At 51.0% G+C, this 15509-nt stretch overlaps 1 protein-coding gene across 2 annotated transcripts in view; it reads right to left on the reverse strand.

The window, feature by feature from the left end:
• Window positions 1-1527: 1527 nt before the first annotated feature.
• Window positions 1528-15509, reverse strand: part of kis (chromodomain helicase DNA binding protein kismet) — a 49301-nt gene continuing 35319 nt past the window's right edge. Inside the window, exons 1-7 of one of the 2 annotated variants that reach the window (XM_033379435.1) lie at window positions 14184-14791; window positions 7799-10271; window positions 7490-7736; window positions 7200-7404; window positions 6887-7127; window positions 6068-6776; window positions 1528-5938 (exon numbers count right to left, since the gene is read on the reverse strand). In XM_033379435.1, the coding sequence (XP_033235326.1) occupies window positions 3055-5938; window positions 6068-6776; window positions 6887-7127; window positions 7200-7404; window positions 7490-7736; window positions 7799-10271; window positions 14184-14363 (6939 nt within the window). In that variant the 5' untranslated portion in view covers window positions 14364-14791 and the 3' untranslated portion in view covers window positions 1528-3054. Of the gene's footprint in view, window positions 5939-6067; window positions 6777-6886; window positions 7128-7199; window positions 7405-7489; window positions 7737-7798; window positions 10272-14183; window positions 14792-15509 lie in introns of those variants that run through there. The other variant, XM_033379434.1, reaches the window with a different exon arrangement.

Genomic DNA, 15509 nt, shown 5'->3' on the forward strand with positions numbered 1-15509 from the left:
AAACAGCCAACAAACATTGTAAATGTTTGGGGTGGCCCTTCGGAAAATGCTATGGCATTGTGTTGGACCTGGGCGACTTGGAATGGGATTAATTAGGATCAATGGCTTTGTTGGGTGTTGCTTATGTTATGTAAGGTTTTTATTGTAATGTTTGTTGCTGCGAATACCACTCGCTTTATGCCAGTCCCAATCAAGACTTTATACAAAATTTCAAAAAGTTGGTTTCTTGTTCTCTCTATCGCTGTGTAATAGCACGATAAAATTTCTCCGATCTTTGCGTAGAACTTCCGCACAAAAATCGTCGTTATCATTCCTTAAAGCGTCGGCCAATAATGACCAGGCAATCACCGATCTTTTTGCCCAATTTTTCCAAACAACCTATTCTCAGGAAAGCTACTTTAGTACTTACCAAGGCGAACAGAATTTTCAGCACCTTCAAAAATGAAAGCTCGCTGCCTTATGATCTTAACCGGGTCCTGACGGAGTTTCCGGATGTGTACTCAGCTACAAACTCTTCACCCTGTCCATTGATTCTTGTTGCTTCCCCTCGATCTGGAAAGAATCGTTTATTATTCTACACCGTAGCAAGTCTGATACAAAGAACTAAAGAGGTATATCTAAGTTATCTGCTCTTCCTGAAAAGTTATATAATGTTATATAACCAGCTCAGCATGGATTTAAAAGGCGGGGATCAACTATACATTTATTAGAGTTTCCCTCGGTAATCAAAAACCCCTCGAGTACTCATGTATACGGATGATGGTAAGCTCTGTGTCTAGTATAAGACCCCTATATAACAATGACTCTCTATATATACTGCCCTCAGTAAAAAGTGCAACAGGACCGTATAGAATCAGTCCACAAACACTTTTTACTTTTTGCTCTGCGCGGCCTCAACTGGCCTCGATCTTTGGTTAATCGAAGAAGGCTTGCTGTTGAGCCGCATTAACTTCACTAACTATATACCTTTGTCCTTTTTGTTTTGTAGATCGAATTATTCTCCTCTACCATATAATGTCTACTAGTAATTCCCTTCCTCTTCTTAAATCACATATACTATCATACCACTTGATGGTACAGTCATTGCATATCAGCGTCCAAATTGATATCTAAATATATCTAAATTGTACTTTACCAGACGTTACATAATTTAAAACAATGAGAATACAAAGTTTGTTGTAATTTTTGAAATTTATTTTTTATATGTTTATTTGATTTATCATCAATATCAATATCAATAGTTGATGCTTGGTTGTTACTTGTTGCTGTAGTTGCTGTTGATTTTGTTGTTCTGCTGTTCTGTTATATTATTTATACTTTTAATTAAGATTTATACTCGTACTTACAATTAAGTATGCCATATATTATGCTGGTTGCTTGATCTGATCTGATCTACTCTGCTCTGATCCGCATCCGAATCCGCATCCGCTTCTGCTTCTGTTCTGTACTGCTCTTGTTGTCCGAATGGATTGTTCAGTGGAGTGCGGACAAAATAATTTCATAATTCTTTGTGTATCTTTCATGCTCAATGCGTATCGTGACGATTTGACCACATTCTCATTTCCGTCAATTACATTAAAATTGGTTTAATTAAAAAGTTCTATTTTTCTTTCAATAAACATTGTTCATGCTAGTTTCTTTCTTCTTTCATATCTTTTTGTTTTTAGTTACGCGCCTGATCGGATGATCGGGATCGCGTCGGATCTTTTTGGAGACACACGACACACAAAATTGCGATAAAAAACATACAAATTACAAATATAAAATTAAAATCTAGGCATGGATTCCTTTCACTAATTACACGAATTTAAATAATAATTATACAAATTACACGCAGGACAAGAGACAAAAGATACGACGGTACAGAGAGGGCGGGCGGTACAATACAACATAGTTATGGGGCGGGGGGGTTAAGAATTATGGAAAATGATTCAGTTTGAGAATACACGGTGTCTGTCTTACAATCTTAAAAACGTTAAGCAATGCGAGAGCCATTTCATAGGGGGATTGGTTCATAAATTATTTACAGGTATCATCATTATCATCATCATTATATAGTATAAACTTTCATGTGTGTGAGGACAGCGCAGCAATGCGAGAAACCCAAGTGTGGAGTCTGTATAGATCTATGGATATACATACATATTATGTGTTTGTTGTGTGTGGATCGATATGATCTGCATCGCTGGTCTAAGATCTAAACATTACTTCAGCTTTCGCTTTGCTTTCTCTGCTTATCGGCTACGTGTGTTTGTTGCAATAATTTACGGATAACGGATAATCTTTATGCAGCATGCGGCAGCACTCTGCTTCTCGTTACAATTAAATTATAAGCGCTTTTTAATATACTCGTAACTTTATGGATATTTACGCATATGCTGCCGGGGGAATCATTCAGATGTGAATGGGAATGTGGCTGTGGCTGTTCTGTTGCGTGGCGCGTACGTAATGATCACAGCACCGCTTGGTGCTCCAATTTTTGCAGCAGTTGGAGCACTTCATCGGCGGAACCATTTGCACATCCGCGAATCGCATGGCAACTCAGCCACCATTCCATTTATTTGAGGCTCTGGCTCTGGCCATCAGTGCGGGCGGGGTTGCAGCAGTGTCCGCGACTGCCGGGCAGAGCCAGAGGTTGCAGCAGCAGTGATCCTCCAGCAGTCTTCCTCCGACTGCAACAGCAGTTGCTCATTCCTCCTACGTTCTAGATCTATATATAATATATATATGCTTCCTTATACTTTACACAACTTTAAGCTTAAGGGGTCTAGTGGTAACAGATAGCCTAGAATTCAATTTTCGGCGCGAGCGACGCAATCGAGCTTTTTGATCAGCGGACGAGGCGGCGGCTATCTCTTCAGCTTCAGCTTCGGCTTCGGCTTTTGCTCCGGTTCTGGTCTGCTTCTGCTTTTCCATCTTCTTATCATTTATCTTTATATTCTTCGTGATTATTATTTTCTTCTTCCTCTCCTTGGGGTTTTGTCGTCTAGTAATGGCCCCCCTTTCGGGGGCCCTTTCGTCCTGCTAGCGCGTTCGCTCAGATCTCCGCAATACTCATTCGTTCCGGTCCTCCGATTCGCTGCCCGCCGACAGGTTCAGTGTAGCGGCATCCGCCGACTGGCGCGTATGCCGGGTGGACCGTAGTTCACGCCGCTTCTCGGGCGGCTGTTCCATGGCGGCCGCCTGGTCGTTGCCAGAGCGTGGTCGCTTCAGGCGATTGGAAGACCGGCGATTCTCCTCGGCGGCCGCTGCAGCAGCCGCGGCGGCCGATGATGAGGATGAACCACTGAGGTTGGCCGCCGATGTGTTGCCAACAGCATCGAGATCCTCGATACTGCCGCCGTGACTGCTTCCGGGTGCCGCTGGCTTCTTGAGTATCGGCTGGATGATCAGCTCGTCGGCCTCCTCGTAGGGTGGCGGTAGCTTGGCGGCATCCGCCGCATTCGTGATGGTCAGGGATATGCGGGACTCTGAGCGTTCGGAGCGCTCGCTGCTTGTGCTGGCTCCACTGCTGATGGGCGGCGCTATGGTGATGGTAGTCTGCGACGGCAGATTGGCCGCCAGGCCAGCAGCTGCCGCGTTCGATGAGGAGGATCCTCCTCCGCCAGAGTTTAGGGGCGTCAGGGTCACCTTGTCCTGCTCCACGGACATGGGAGCTGGCGTGGAGCTGCTGCTGGAGCTGCTGCCCGCCCTCAGGCTCTTCTCAATGCTGCTCATGCTGGCCCCCAGATTCAGCGGCAGTCCGGCAGCCAAGGCGGCGGCGGCATTGGCCAGCTCCTCCTTCGTGTGATGCATCTCGCTGCGGGATCGCTTCGACTTCTGTTGCTGCTGTTGTTGTTGCTGCTGCTGTTGTTGATGGTGTTGCTGCTCCGCGTCGAGGGCAGCGGCATAGGCAGCAGCCGCCGCATTGGCCGAACTGCTGGAGCTGCCGCCCGACGAGGACGTAGGTATCAGCGATATCCCCGATCCCAGACCCAGGGTCTTGGTGTAGTAGTCCATCTGTTGCTTGAAGGCATCCTGCTCCCGCTGCCGCTTCGATGCAGAGGAGTTGCTGTTGCCACCGGACGAGCTGTTGCCCTGGGATCCTCCAGTCAAACCCGCGAGTGAGGCCAACGATCCGGGACCACTCAATGGCAGGGAGCCACCGGCCGCCGCCATCGCCTGGGCGGCCATCTCAGCGAGGAATGCCTGCGAAAAGTCGCTCGACATTCCCGGAATCTGTGGCAGTTGTGCGGCTGCCGCAGCCGCCGCCGCTGCTGCAGCTGCTGCTGCATTCGAGGCGGACTTGGAGCTCTTGCTGGACGACGAGTTGCCCCCTCCCGAGGATGAGGACGTGGAGGGCATCTTGCCCTGTGAGAAGGCCTGCAGTGCGGCCAGATCCGTGGGCAGGGCTCCGCGTGCAAGGCTCTCGAACCACTTCTGCTGCTCCTTGGCGGCCATCTTCTCCGCCTGCGCTGCGGCATTGGCGGCGTTGGCTTCGTTGGCCGCGGCGGCAGCGGCCGCCCGCTTGCTGCTGGCACTCGAACTGCCGCTGCTCGAGGGCGTCGGTAGCGGTGGCATCCCCAGGGAGCTCATCAGACGCGTGGCCTGGGCCAGATCCATGCTGCTCATCCGGCTGAGCGACTCCAGCAGATGGGGATCCGCTCCAGGCATCAGGAGGCTGCTCAACTGGGCCATGTCCGCCGCGGTGGGCGTCGCCTGGGCATTGCGGCTGCTCGATTGCCTGCCGCGTCCCGAACTGGAGCTGGACGGTGTCGTCACGGTGCTGGCCACATTCTGGCCACCGCTCATGCTGGCCATCGCATTCATCAGATTGGCCGCCGAGTTGGAGGCGGCGGCATTCGCCGCAGCCGAGGAGTTGCGCGAGTTGCTCGACTTGGACTGCGACTGGTGCGACTTGGACTGCGTCGAGGAGGTGTTGGCCGCCGACGAGGTGGCCGCCACTCCGTTGAGGAGGTTGTACTGCTGGGCCAGCTGGTCGTAGGCCGAGCCGAGGCCACTCGATCCCAGGGAGTACGGATTGAGGCCACCCAGTCCCATGGGCGGGTACAGCAGCGACGGGTTGGGGAAGAGGAACGGAAAGCCGGCGGCCAATTGGGATGCTTGCGATGCTGCCGAATTCTTGCCTCCTTGTCCTCCTCCACCGCCGCCGGATGAACCACCGCCAGCATTTACTGCTGCAGCGGCTGCTGCCGCGGCCGCCAGTTGCGCCGCCTCGCTCTGCTGCTGTTGCTTCTTCTTGCTGGACGAGGAGGAGTTGCCGCCTCCGCCACCACCGACCTGCGACTGACTCTTGCCGGAACCCCCGCCCGAGGTGCCTGTGAGGCCCCCCAGGGTTGGCCCAGCAGCAGCCATGAGCGCAGCCAGCGAATTGGCGTCCATGCCCGCCAGATTTCCCAATCCTCCCATGCCCGCGAGACTGGCAAACAGATTCATGTTGTTCAGATTGCCCAATCCGGGTAGATTCGCCATTCCAGGCATGCCCCCGAAGGGCATCGACAGCAGCGGATTCTTGGGATCAAAGGCCGCCAGGGGATTCTTCGGATCGAAGCCGCCCAGTCCCGGCAGATTGGCCAACAGACTGGGATTGAGCCCTGCCAGCGAGCTGAACTGCAACGCCGCCTGATCCAAGGCAGCCGCCGCAGCCGACTGTTGACGCGACGACTTCTTCGATTGGCTCGATTGATTTCCAGCCGACGATTGAGCGGCACTCTGCTGCTGCTGTTGCTGTTGTTGCTGCTGCTGCTGTTGCTGCTGTTGGTTATGGGACGACGAAGAAGCGTTGCTGGAATTGGAAGAGGGTCGACCGCCATGCGACTTCACAGCCGGCGAACCATAGCTGTCCATGGAGCTGGGTTTTGGCGAGGGCGCAGACATGGGATTCTGCATTTGTTCGAGCCATTTGGGATCCACCTCATAGTTGGGATTGTCCGTGAGCCTATAGAGGAGAAGATGCAGGGATTAATGTGGGAATCCAAATAGAGAGAAGACAATTCAAAGTTCCCATAAGAGAGAGGCAATGCTGGGGAGTCTGATCTGATATTGACATTCTGCCAAGAGCCCTTACCATTGCATTAGTCGTTTCAGTTGCGGCGCCTTGTTGCCGCCCAGGCGCTTGCCCGTTTGCTTGTTTATCACTGGCACTGGCTCCTCTCCCGTGAGGTTCTGTGGCCCGGCCATCGACTGCTGTTGCTGCTGCTGCTGTTGTTGCTGCTGCTGTTGCTGCTGCTGTTGTTGTTGCTGCTGCTGCTGTTGCTGCTGTTGTTGCTGCTGCTGCTGTTGCTGCTGCTTTTGGAGCTGTGCCGCACTTGCAGATTGCTGGGAGCTGCCGCCGCCGCCTCGATTGGAACGGCGACTGTTGGAGGAGCCACCAGCACTGCTGTTGCCACCGCCGCCGCCACCACCACCGCCGACATAGTCAATGCTTAACTGATCGCTCAGTGGACTGGTCATGTCCGAGAGCCATTTGTTGACCTTGGTGTCGTGGGGGGAGTTGGAGTACTTGGAGCTGAGCTTCATCGCCTGCTCCATTTCGGCGAGCATGTTCTCGTAGGCCTTGCGCTGGGCAGGGGGCAGGAATTGCATCATCTTCTGCTGTTGCTTGAGGAACGTCTGCGGATCGGTGGCCATTGTCTGTGCGAGCAAGGCATTCAGGCTGTCCTTCGACGACAGTCCTCCCATGGCCATGTTCTGCAGGGCGCTCAAGCCTCCGCCGCCGCTGCTGCCCGAGGAGCTTGCGCCGCCGCCGCCGCCTCCGGATGATCCGCCCTTGGACTCTGTAGAGAAGAGAGAGAGAGGAGAGATATAGGAGATTAGTCGAGGGATTCTATCGAGTGGCGCTGGGGGCCCAATTGTAAAAAAGCAATGCGCAGAGACTCAAACTCACTTCCGGGCACTGTGGTCACAGTGATGGTGAAGGGTTTCTGGTTCGATTGCTGCTGCTGGCTGGACGAAGATTGCATATTGGCAGGCGTCACCGAGACGCTCGGCGGAATCTGGGGCTTCTTCGAGGATGGCAACGATGGATCCGGGAAGGTCTTTTGCTCCTTGGCAGCCGAGAGACCCAAAACGATCTCATCCAGCTTCTTGCGCTTCTTCTCTTTGCCAATCACTGGCTCCTCAATGGTCTGGAAGGAAGAACAGAAACAGGGTTTGTGGGTGTTTTCTTTTGCTTTTGATTCAATCAACTGTTCGCTTACGCAATTATTCTTTTTCATCAACTTGTTGAGCGTATCATCCAGCTTGCTCTTGCTGCCACCCATCGAGGAGGGGAAGGCGGAGCTTAGGGCCGCATGGACACTGGACTTTCGCGAGGGCATGGAAAAGTCCTGCACTTCACTTAGATCAATGGCCCCCGCACTGGAGGCGGACTTGAGCATTTCCGTCATGTTCATTTTGGGTAGACTGCTGCAGGGGCGCGGGTAACGAGGGGGGGAGAGATTGGATTAGTTATTTCTTCTGTTGGAAACAGAATCTGTGCGATCCTCACCTTGAGGACAAATCCATGGGTGCCCCCATGGATGGTGGTGGCGTCTTCATTGCCGGCACAGCGGGCTTGCTGAATTGCCCGGACGATTGCTGTCGCGAGAGCGAGGTATGCTGATGCGCCGGCGGCGGTTGCATGCCACTCAGGGCAGCCGAGGAGGATCCTCCGCCTCGTCCACGTCCAGAGCCAGTGCCAGTGCCTGTCAAAGCCTCCATGTTGGCTATTTCACTCTCCCAATCTTTTGGTGCCACTGTGGAAGTGGAAACGGCGTAAGTATGCGGCATAAGAATGGAATCGAATATAATGACTTACTTGTTGAGCTGTTGAGCAGGGCGTGCAGCTTTGCCCGTTCCGTCTCCACGTCGATGGCAATGTGACGCTTGCGCTTCTTGCCAGCGCTGGAGGACATGCCACTGGGGACATTTAAGCCGCCACCGACGCCGACACTGCTGGAGCCTCCTGAGGAGCCGGTGGCTGCGCTCAGGGACATGCCTGGCAGCAGGGATGACAGCGACGTGGGATTCCCACCAGACGCTGCGGCGGCCACAGCGGCAGCCACTGCCGCATTGATGCTATTGGCATCGAGACCGGGCAGCGTGGGCGTGTGCGTATGCGCCGTCGACTGCTTCAGGGATGATCCAATCCCCGAAGAGGGTTGTCCCCCCCCGGTGGAGCTGCTGATGCTGCTGCTGGCAGCCACATTTGACAGCTGCATTTGCGATGCCTGCAGATGCTTCGTGACGCCCTGATCCGTCGTGATGGTGATGACATCGGGTGTGGTCGAGCGTCGCCGCTCTACGCTGTTCATCAGATGGGGTATCGACTCGTGCAGGGCGATGTTCAGATCGGTGGCACCCTTGCAGCTGGCGAAGGCACTGTACTTGCTGTCCACCGGCCACTTGTTGGCCTCCACACACGTGACAATGTGGGCGATGCGGCGCTCCAGTGCGAAATCCTTGAACCAGCGAATCATGCACATCTCCAGCTTCGGTTTCTCGAGCTTCTGCTGCTTGACGGTGGCGGGCTGGATGACCTCGAGATCGGGGAAGCGGGCCTTCAGTTCGGCGGCCTGCTTCTTGCACTCCTCTTCGACGGCCTTCTCCTTCTCCTTCATCACCTCATCGTCGTCGGGATCGGTGGGTGGGCCGGCGGCTACCAGATCCAAGATTTCCTCCTCACTTGCTGGCTTCTCTGTCGCCTTTTTGGGCGTGACTTGGTTAGTATTTTCTGCCTCTGCCACATCCGGTGTTGGGGTTTTCTCCGCTGAAGCTTCCGTCTCTTCGGCAGGCGTCTCCTTCTCCTTCTTCTCCTCATTTTCATTTTCCTTGTCTTTGTTATCGGTTTTGTCTTCTGTTGGCTCTTCAGCAGAGGTTTCTTCTTCCTTTTCGGTGGAGAGCTCCTTCTCTGGGGATGATTCCACGGCAGGAGATTTCGCCTTCTCCTCTGTGGCAGCCACATCTTCAGTCTCCATTTTGGATGTTTTCGTTTCCATTTCCTCTTCAACGGATTCGGGTTTTTCCTTGGCCTCTTCGCTGGCTTTAGATTTCTTCTCCTTCTCCTCCGCAGATGTGGACTCTATGGATGCATCCTCTGCCTCGACTTCTGGTAATGTCGTCTCTTCTTTATCCTCTCCATTTTCGGCTATCGGCTCATCCACTTCCATTTTCGCTAGGTCTTCGCTGGATTTCGACTCGTCTGTGACTTCTGCAGCAGATGTATCCTTCTCAGCTTCGCTGGACTTTTCCTCTGCGTCTGCGGAGATGACTTCCTTCTCTGGAGAGGACTCTGCCTTGACTGTATCTGTATCTTCATCCTTGATTTTGGACGTATCTTCCTCTGTTTCCTCTGCAACAGACGCTGTCTCTGCCTCCTCGCTCTTCTTGGCGGAGGCTTCCGTTGGGGATTCAGGTGTTTCCTTCTTCTTCTCGGGGCTCTCCTCCTCCGCCTTGACCTCATCTTTGACGGGCGTAGTGGCGGGAGTTGCCTCCTTTTTGATTACACTCTCATCGGTCATCAGTTCATCGTCCAAGTCGATCACCTCGTTCTTAACAGCAGTCGCTGCTGCTGCTGCTGCCGCTGCAGCGGTTGCTGCTGCTGCCACCGCCGCTGCTGCCTTCTCTGCCGCGGCCAGCTTCTCCGCATTGAAGGCCTCCAGCTTAATGGTGCGCTGAATCTGTGCCTCCAACTCCCGGATGAAACGCTTCTCCGACTCGCAAAAGCTAAAGTTGGGATCATTGAAGATGAACGTCTCCGAGCGATACAGTCCGTGCTTGAGCACTGCTGCAATCAGTTCCTTGTCGTGGCGGCCCGGCTCCCACCAGTCGGGGGTGTCCGCATTCATGGCGCACATCTTGAGGCGCTCCTCCAGATGCGGATGACGCGACACTTCGCGCAGCTTCCCGAGCAGCTCCAGTCGGTCCAGTATGAGCTTGGCATGCTCCTTCTCGATCTCCTCAATGATGCCCTCTAGTCCGCGCTCCGATTCGCTCAGCTTGAGCCCCGCCTGGCGCTTGCACATGGCCACAAAGACCTTGTAGTAGTCCGTCAGCGTTTCGTCGCTCTTGCGCTCCAGATGGGCCATCTGTTTGAATTTTGTCCAATCGGGACTGAGGCTGCTTCCACTGCCTCCCATGGGTGTGCTCAAATGCAAATCCACACCGTAGCCGGTGAGAACGCGCAGGAACTCGTACTCCTCGCGGCGATTCCATTTCTTGGGAATGAGCTGTAATCGCTGGGCCTCGCGCTCCTTGGCCGCCATCTCCATCTTGCCCTGGCGTTCCATTTTCTAAAAGAAAAATAAGGAAAATTGATTAGTTTAGAATCACCAGAAGAGGGATTTCCGGTTTAGTATGGGAGTGTGTGGGAATGGGTTAGGGATCGTACGGAAGATAGTGATGTAATTTTACTTTGTTAACCGTTCCATGACTCAACAGATTAGACGGGATGCCTAGGCCCCTCGTCACACAAGCAAATTCCAGTCTCAAACCAAAGATAAGATATTTCTTATCTATAGACACCTTTCCTTCTGATATGATGATATTTATTCCCCCCAATTCCCATTTCAAATGTGCTCTTGCCACAAAAACTTTTTTTGGGGCGATACTTCTAATTTAATAAACAATATCTCGGATCTTTTTAATCTGCTGGAGTACAGTGGAAAATATTCAAACAACTATTTCGAATCAGTAGAGGAAATATGGAGGGGGACTAAAATCTTCCATTTTCAAGTGCAAGGACCCTCTTCCATTGGCTAGAGTGGGACAACTAGCTATCATATTCCCACTGCTCCCATTTTGCTCCCTAACGGGATCTATTACTCCTCTCCGTTCGCGGTATCTTTCTCTCTCCGTCTCACTCTTTTGTGTTACCTCCCCAGTTCCAGTTTCAGTTCCATTCATTCCTCCGATCTCCGTCTGTAGTCCCCTCCCGACTCTGTAGTTTCCCCTTCGCACTCGCTCGCTCTTTCAACTGCACGTTCATTCGAGCTCGAAGAGTCCCTTGCAATCTGTGTGCATGCATATGTAAGTGTGTGTTAATCTCTTTAAACCTATAGTGTTTTTAGGGGAATTTCGACTCCGCACAGTTAGTACTCTGTTCGCACAGAAATCATGATTAAATGTTTTCAAAAACTACTGTAAATTTAATGGCTTTATATTTTCAAATACATAAATTCATCGTTATTCCATGATTAATAAACTCAATAAAAAGTGTAGAAAATAAAAGACTTTATTTTCTTTAGTAATCGTAAATATTAGTAAATCAAGGGCTGCATATCTTTCAATAACAATAAATAATAAATTCCACAAAATTATAACTACATATTTCCATTTCAATTATTCCCCTCCCTCAATTATGGGAATAAAATAAGTCCATTTATCAAAATAGATTGCCTCAGATACGAGCGAGTAGTCGTACTCTTCTCGTATTATCTATACAAAAAAACAATCCCCCACAATTCCATGAAATTATCCCACAGTTGTCGAGCAACGTGTATGCATGCATTGGATAAATTATTGTACCCACACTCACGTCTCCCTTGGAAACAGCACCCCGTCCCACCAGCCACCCACCAACGACCAACGACGTATCCATCCGGATGTGATATGTACATTTTGCAAGTGCAAATTCATTACGAATATTTACACAATTTCGAAGGCAAAAGAAGAAAAAGGAATTAAAAAGCGTCGTCGTCCACCAGGAACCGAACCGAACAGAAGCCTTTCTCTCCTCCGCCGCCGTCGCCGCCGCCCCTCACGTAATGCGAGACGACCCCCAGAGGGGTGGGTGCTGTGCTGCTTCTGCCGCTGGCTGCTGCTGCCGATGGTGGTGCTGTTGCTACTCCTGCTGTTGGTGGTGTGTAGGGGGGTGTTCCTTCCAGGGCAGACACTCATCACCATCATCTATACCCCTTCGGTGTATCCCATTCCCATCCCTCCCCTTCGGTGACTGCCGCCTGGCTTTTGAATTACAATTTTTGCGAAAAAGCAAAAACAAAATGCGAATGGCAAGCCCAAAAGCAAAAGGCGGAAAATGAAAATGAGAGAGGAGAATGCACACAACAGAGAGCAGCGGAACAGAAAACACAGAGACAATGGAAGAGAGAGAATGAGAACGTGCGACGATGGCTAAATACGAACAAACTGAAACTGGAAATACAATAAAATCATAATAATAAAAGTAAAAAATCCATTTTACACCCCTAATAACGCTCCGCTCTGGCTCTGGCTTTGGCTTTGCTCTAACGGGGCAGCGCGAAGACAGAGGACAGAGGGCACGGGCACAGGGCACAGGGCAAAAGGCGACACAGCCATGAGCTGAGCACGAGGCACGAGGCAAGAGGCAAGAGGCAGCCATGGCGCGCACACACACCCGGAGACAAACAAATGAATCCTGCGAGACCAATTGCACGGGGCCGACGCCGCACACAACCCGTAACGGAGCGACGACGACTCTCCAGCACACACACACACACACACTTTCAAGAGCTGGGTCTCCTCTATACAATACATATTCATGTACGTATAGATTCCTCTATACAATACATATTCATGTACGTATAGATGTACGTGTACGTGTCGTCTTCTCCTAGTTAGTTATGATAATAATGGGTGCCCAGGAAAAGTCAGTAGCATCGCAATACACAAAATTGCAAAAGGGGCTCTGCTCTGTCCGCTGTCTCCCAAGTCCAAAGGAGAAGAATGCCTCCCCCCCCCCTGCCCTACTCTCCGCTCCTTAACAGACAGATACCGGAACGAGAAACTACGTATACAAATGTCGTAAGGGAGAGCAGAGCGCGAGGCGAGGCGAGTGTGAGAAAGAGCAGCGTACCGGGCAAGTGTTGCCAGGTTGTTGTTGCTGCTGGTGCTGCTGCGGTGTGTGCCCATCTCAACTAATGTGAAATCAAAGCCACAACTAAATGCAAGCCAAACACACAGCTAGACGTTACAGTGGAACCTCCCACAAGAGGATATTGTGTTAAAGTGAGGGGGCCAAAGGTTCCTGAATTTTATAAACATTTCCATACTAGTTTGTTCCCGTAGCACCTACAGTGGCCCAATTCGATATTTTCTAATAGAGATTGAATTGAATTCTTTATAAACATTGCGCATAGTATTGTTTTATAGTTTATTCATGTTCCTCTTAGCCAAGTTCCACTGTGGTTTCGTCTTTGCATGTTCAAGTGTTTGTTTGATAGTTTATGTGCGCATACGTATGTTTGTGTTTGTGTTTAGGGTCTCCTTCTGGTTCTGCTACTGCTGCTGCTGCTGCTGCTGCTCCAAAAGGATGCCAAGTGTGGCGCACGGGCTGGCAACCCTGTTCGCCTGTTTCTGTTTATACAGCTAACGGCTTTTTTACTACAACAAATTCCCCCTGCCCCTGCACCTGCCCACTACCACCCACCTATCCATTCTCCCTCCCCACGTATCCATTCCACACTCCTTGGCGGAGGCAGAGGCAGAGGCAGAGCCAGTGCCAGCCGCCAACGAATGAACAGGAGAAACGAAATCCGAAAAGGGGGACAAACAAAAACAAACGACAAAGCGCAGAACCAGATAAAGAGACTCTCGGAGACCCTCTTCGCCTATCTATCTGCGTCTCGCTTGCGCGCACACAAACACTTTGCTCTGCTCCCCCCGCCAACCGTTATATCGCTGTCGTTGTCGCTCGTCGTCGACGTCGACGTCGTCTTCTGCATTTACACGATACTACAAGTGCGAGCGATTGATTATGATTATTAGTGGGGAAACGAAAACGATGGCGGCTTGACTTCGACTTCGACTTTGACTTGGAACTGGCCGTAGGAAAATCGCAGGCGAGGCGGTGGCAGAGGTATGGAGGTATGGAGTGGGAGGCCAACGGGGGTAAAACGAATTTAAATGAGCGCATTGCTAGTGCTAGAGGTGGAGGTGTATGTATATGTTAGTGTGAGAGTGTAGGTTTGGTTGTCTTCTTCTTTGGCATGCATGTAAGCTGCTGCTACACACATGCTCCTTTCTGCTCCTTCATACTGGACTCCGACCACCCCCCTCCCGCTCCCACTCCTTGAAAGCGCCATAGGCATAGTACGTTTATTGTTTGCTCCGTTACATTTTTTTTTTCGTCCAGTTCCCAGTTTCCATTCCCCTTTGCATTCTCTTTCTAATTAAGCGAGACAGAGTGGAGATGCCCCATGCAATAAATTGTCATTCCGCTTTACCTCCAAATAAATGCCATTTCCATTGTTCAGGCAGGGAACCGTAGTAGTTGTTGTTGCTGTGGCTGTGACTGTTGCCGCTGCTGCTGCCGATGCTGATGCTGCTGCTGCCACAGAAGATTTGTTGAGATGCTCGCAAAACGCAGAGAAGCTGCTAAAGTCCATGGGTTTAATAACCTCCATTTTGTACGGACACCGCCTATATCACAAGTATCACAAGGAGAATTGATATCGAATGTGGTTTGCTCGATTTTATGGTCTCGTCATGATTATTGATTTTAATTAAGCACTAATTATCATTCAATTCGTTTCGAGGAGACAACTATGGACTATGGAGAGAGCACGTTGTCAATTACATTATTCCATTCCGTTTGATTATTATGATTATTATATCTCTCTCTCCCACAAACAGGCACACACAAACACACACACTTATGGGTACGAACACACATATGCAAAGGACAGAGACAAGAAGAGTTTTGCGTTCGCGTTCCGTTTCGTTCTCGTTTACCGCCGTTCCTCCACGGACGAGCACTTGGACTTTTTACAACTTTACACCGCGGCGCTCAAACAAATAATGAGCGAGCGCATTGCGGACTCAAATACAAGAAACACTTCTCACACACAGACACACACAGGCACACATAAACAACCATACAGTCACATCAAGGCGCGTACGCGCACGGAAGCAGCGACAGCGGCAGCGGCAGCTAAAATCGAATGCGAATCAGCCAAAACCAAGCCAAGAGCCAGATACAGATACAGAGAGCCGCCGCCGCACCGCTAGCAGCTAGCCAGACTCGAAAGTATTGAGTGAGGAGAGCAGAAAAACCAAACAATCGTGAGATTAAGCCAAACGCCGTTTTGGGTGAATGTGAATATGAATGAGATGGGCAGCGCAGGCGGCAGCAGGCAGGCACAAGCCTGTCGTCTGAGTCTGAGGTGAATGAGCGGCAAGCGTCACTTGCAACAGCCAGAGCGGACGAGATAGAGAGAGCAATAGCAAGCCTCAATGAGAGCCGAAAGTAGCGAGAGAGCCAAGCCAGAGGGAGAGAAGAAACCAAGAGAGAGCCACAGCGAGCATAAGTGTGAGTGAGTGAGTGTGCACTGGATGGACGAGTTGAAGAATGAGGAGGCAAAGCAGCAGCAAGCACCGCATTGTGTCAACTGTGTAATGTAAGCAAAAGAAGGCAGAGCCTGCACACATACACGTGTACGCTGGAAGGGGAGCGGGAGCTATGCGCGGGGGGAATAAAACATATCACACGGCAAAAAAAAAGGCAAAGCAATGAAACAAATGTACCACAAAAACACTGTTGAGGAATAAAG

This window comes from Drosophila pseudoobscura, chromosome 4 (genome assembly GCF_009870125.1).
Source record: "Drosophila pseudoobscura strain MV-25-SWS-2005 chromosome 4, UCI_Dpse_MV25, whole genome shotgun sequence".
NCBI classification, from domain to species: domain Eukaryota; kingdom Metazoa; phylum Arthropoda; class Insecta; order Diptera; family Drosophilidae; genus Drosophila; species Drosophila pseudoobscura.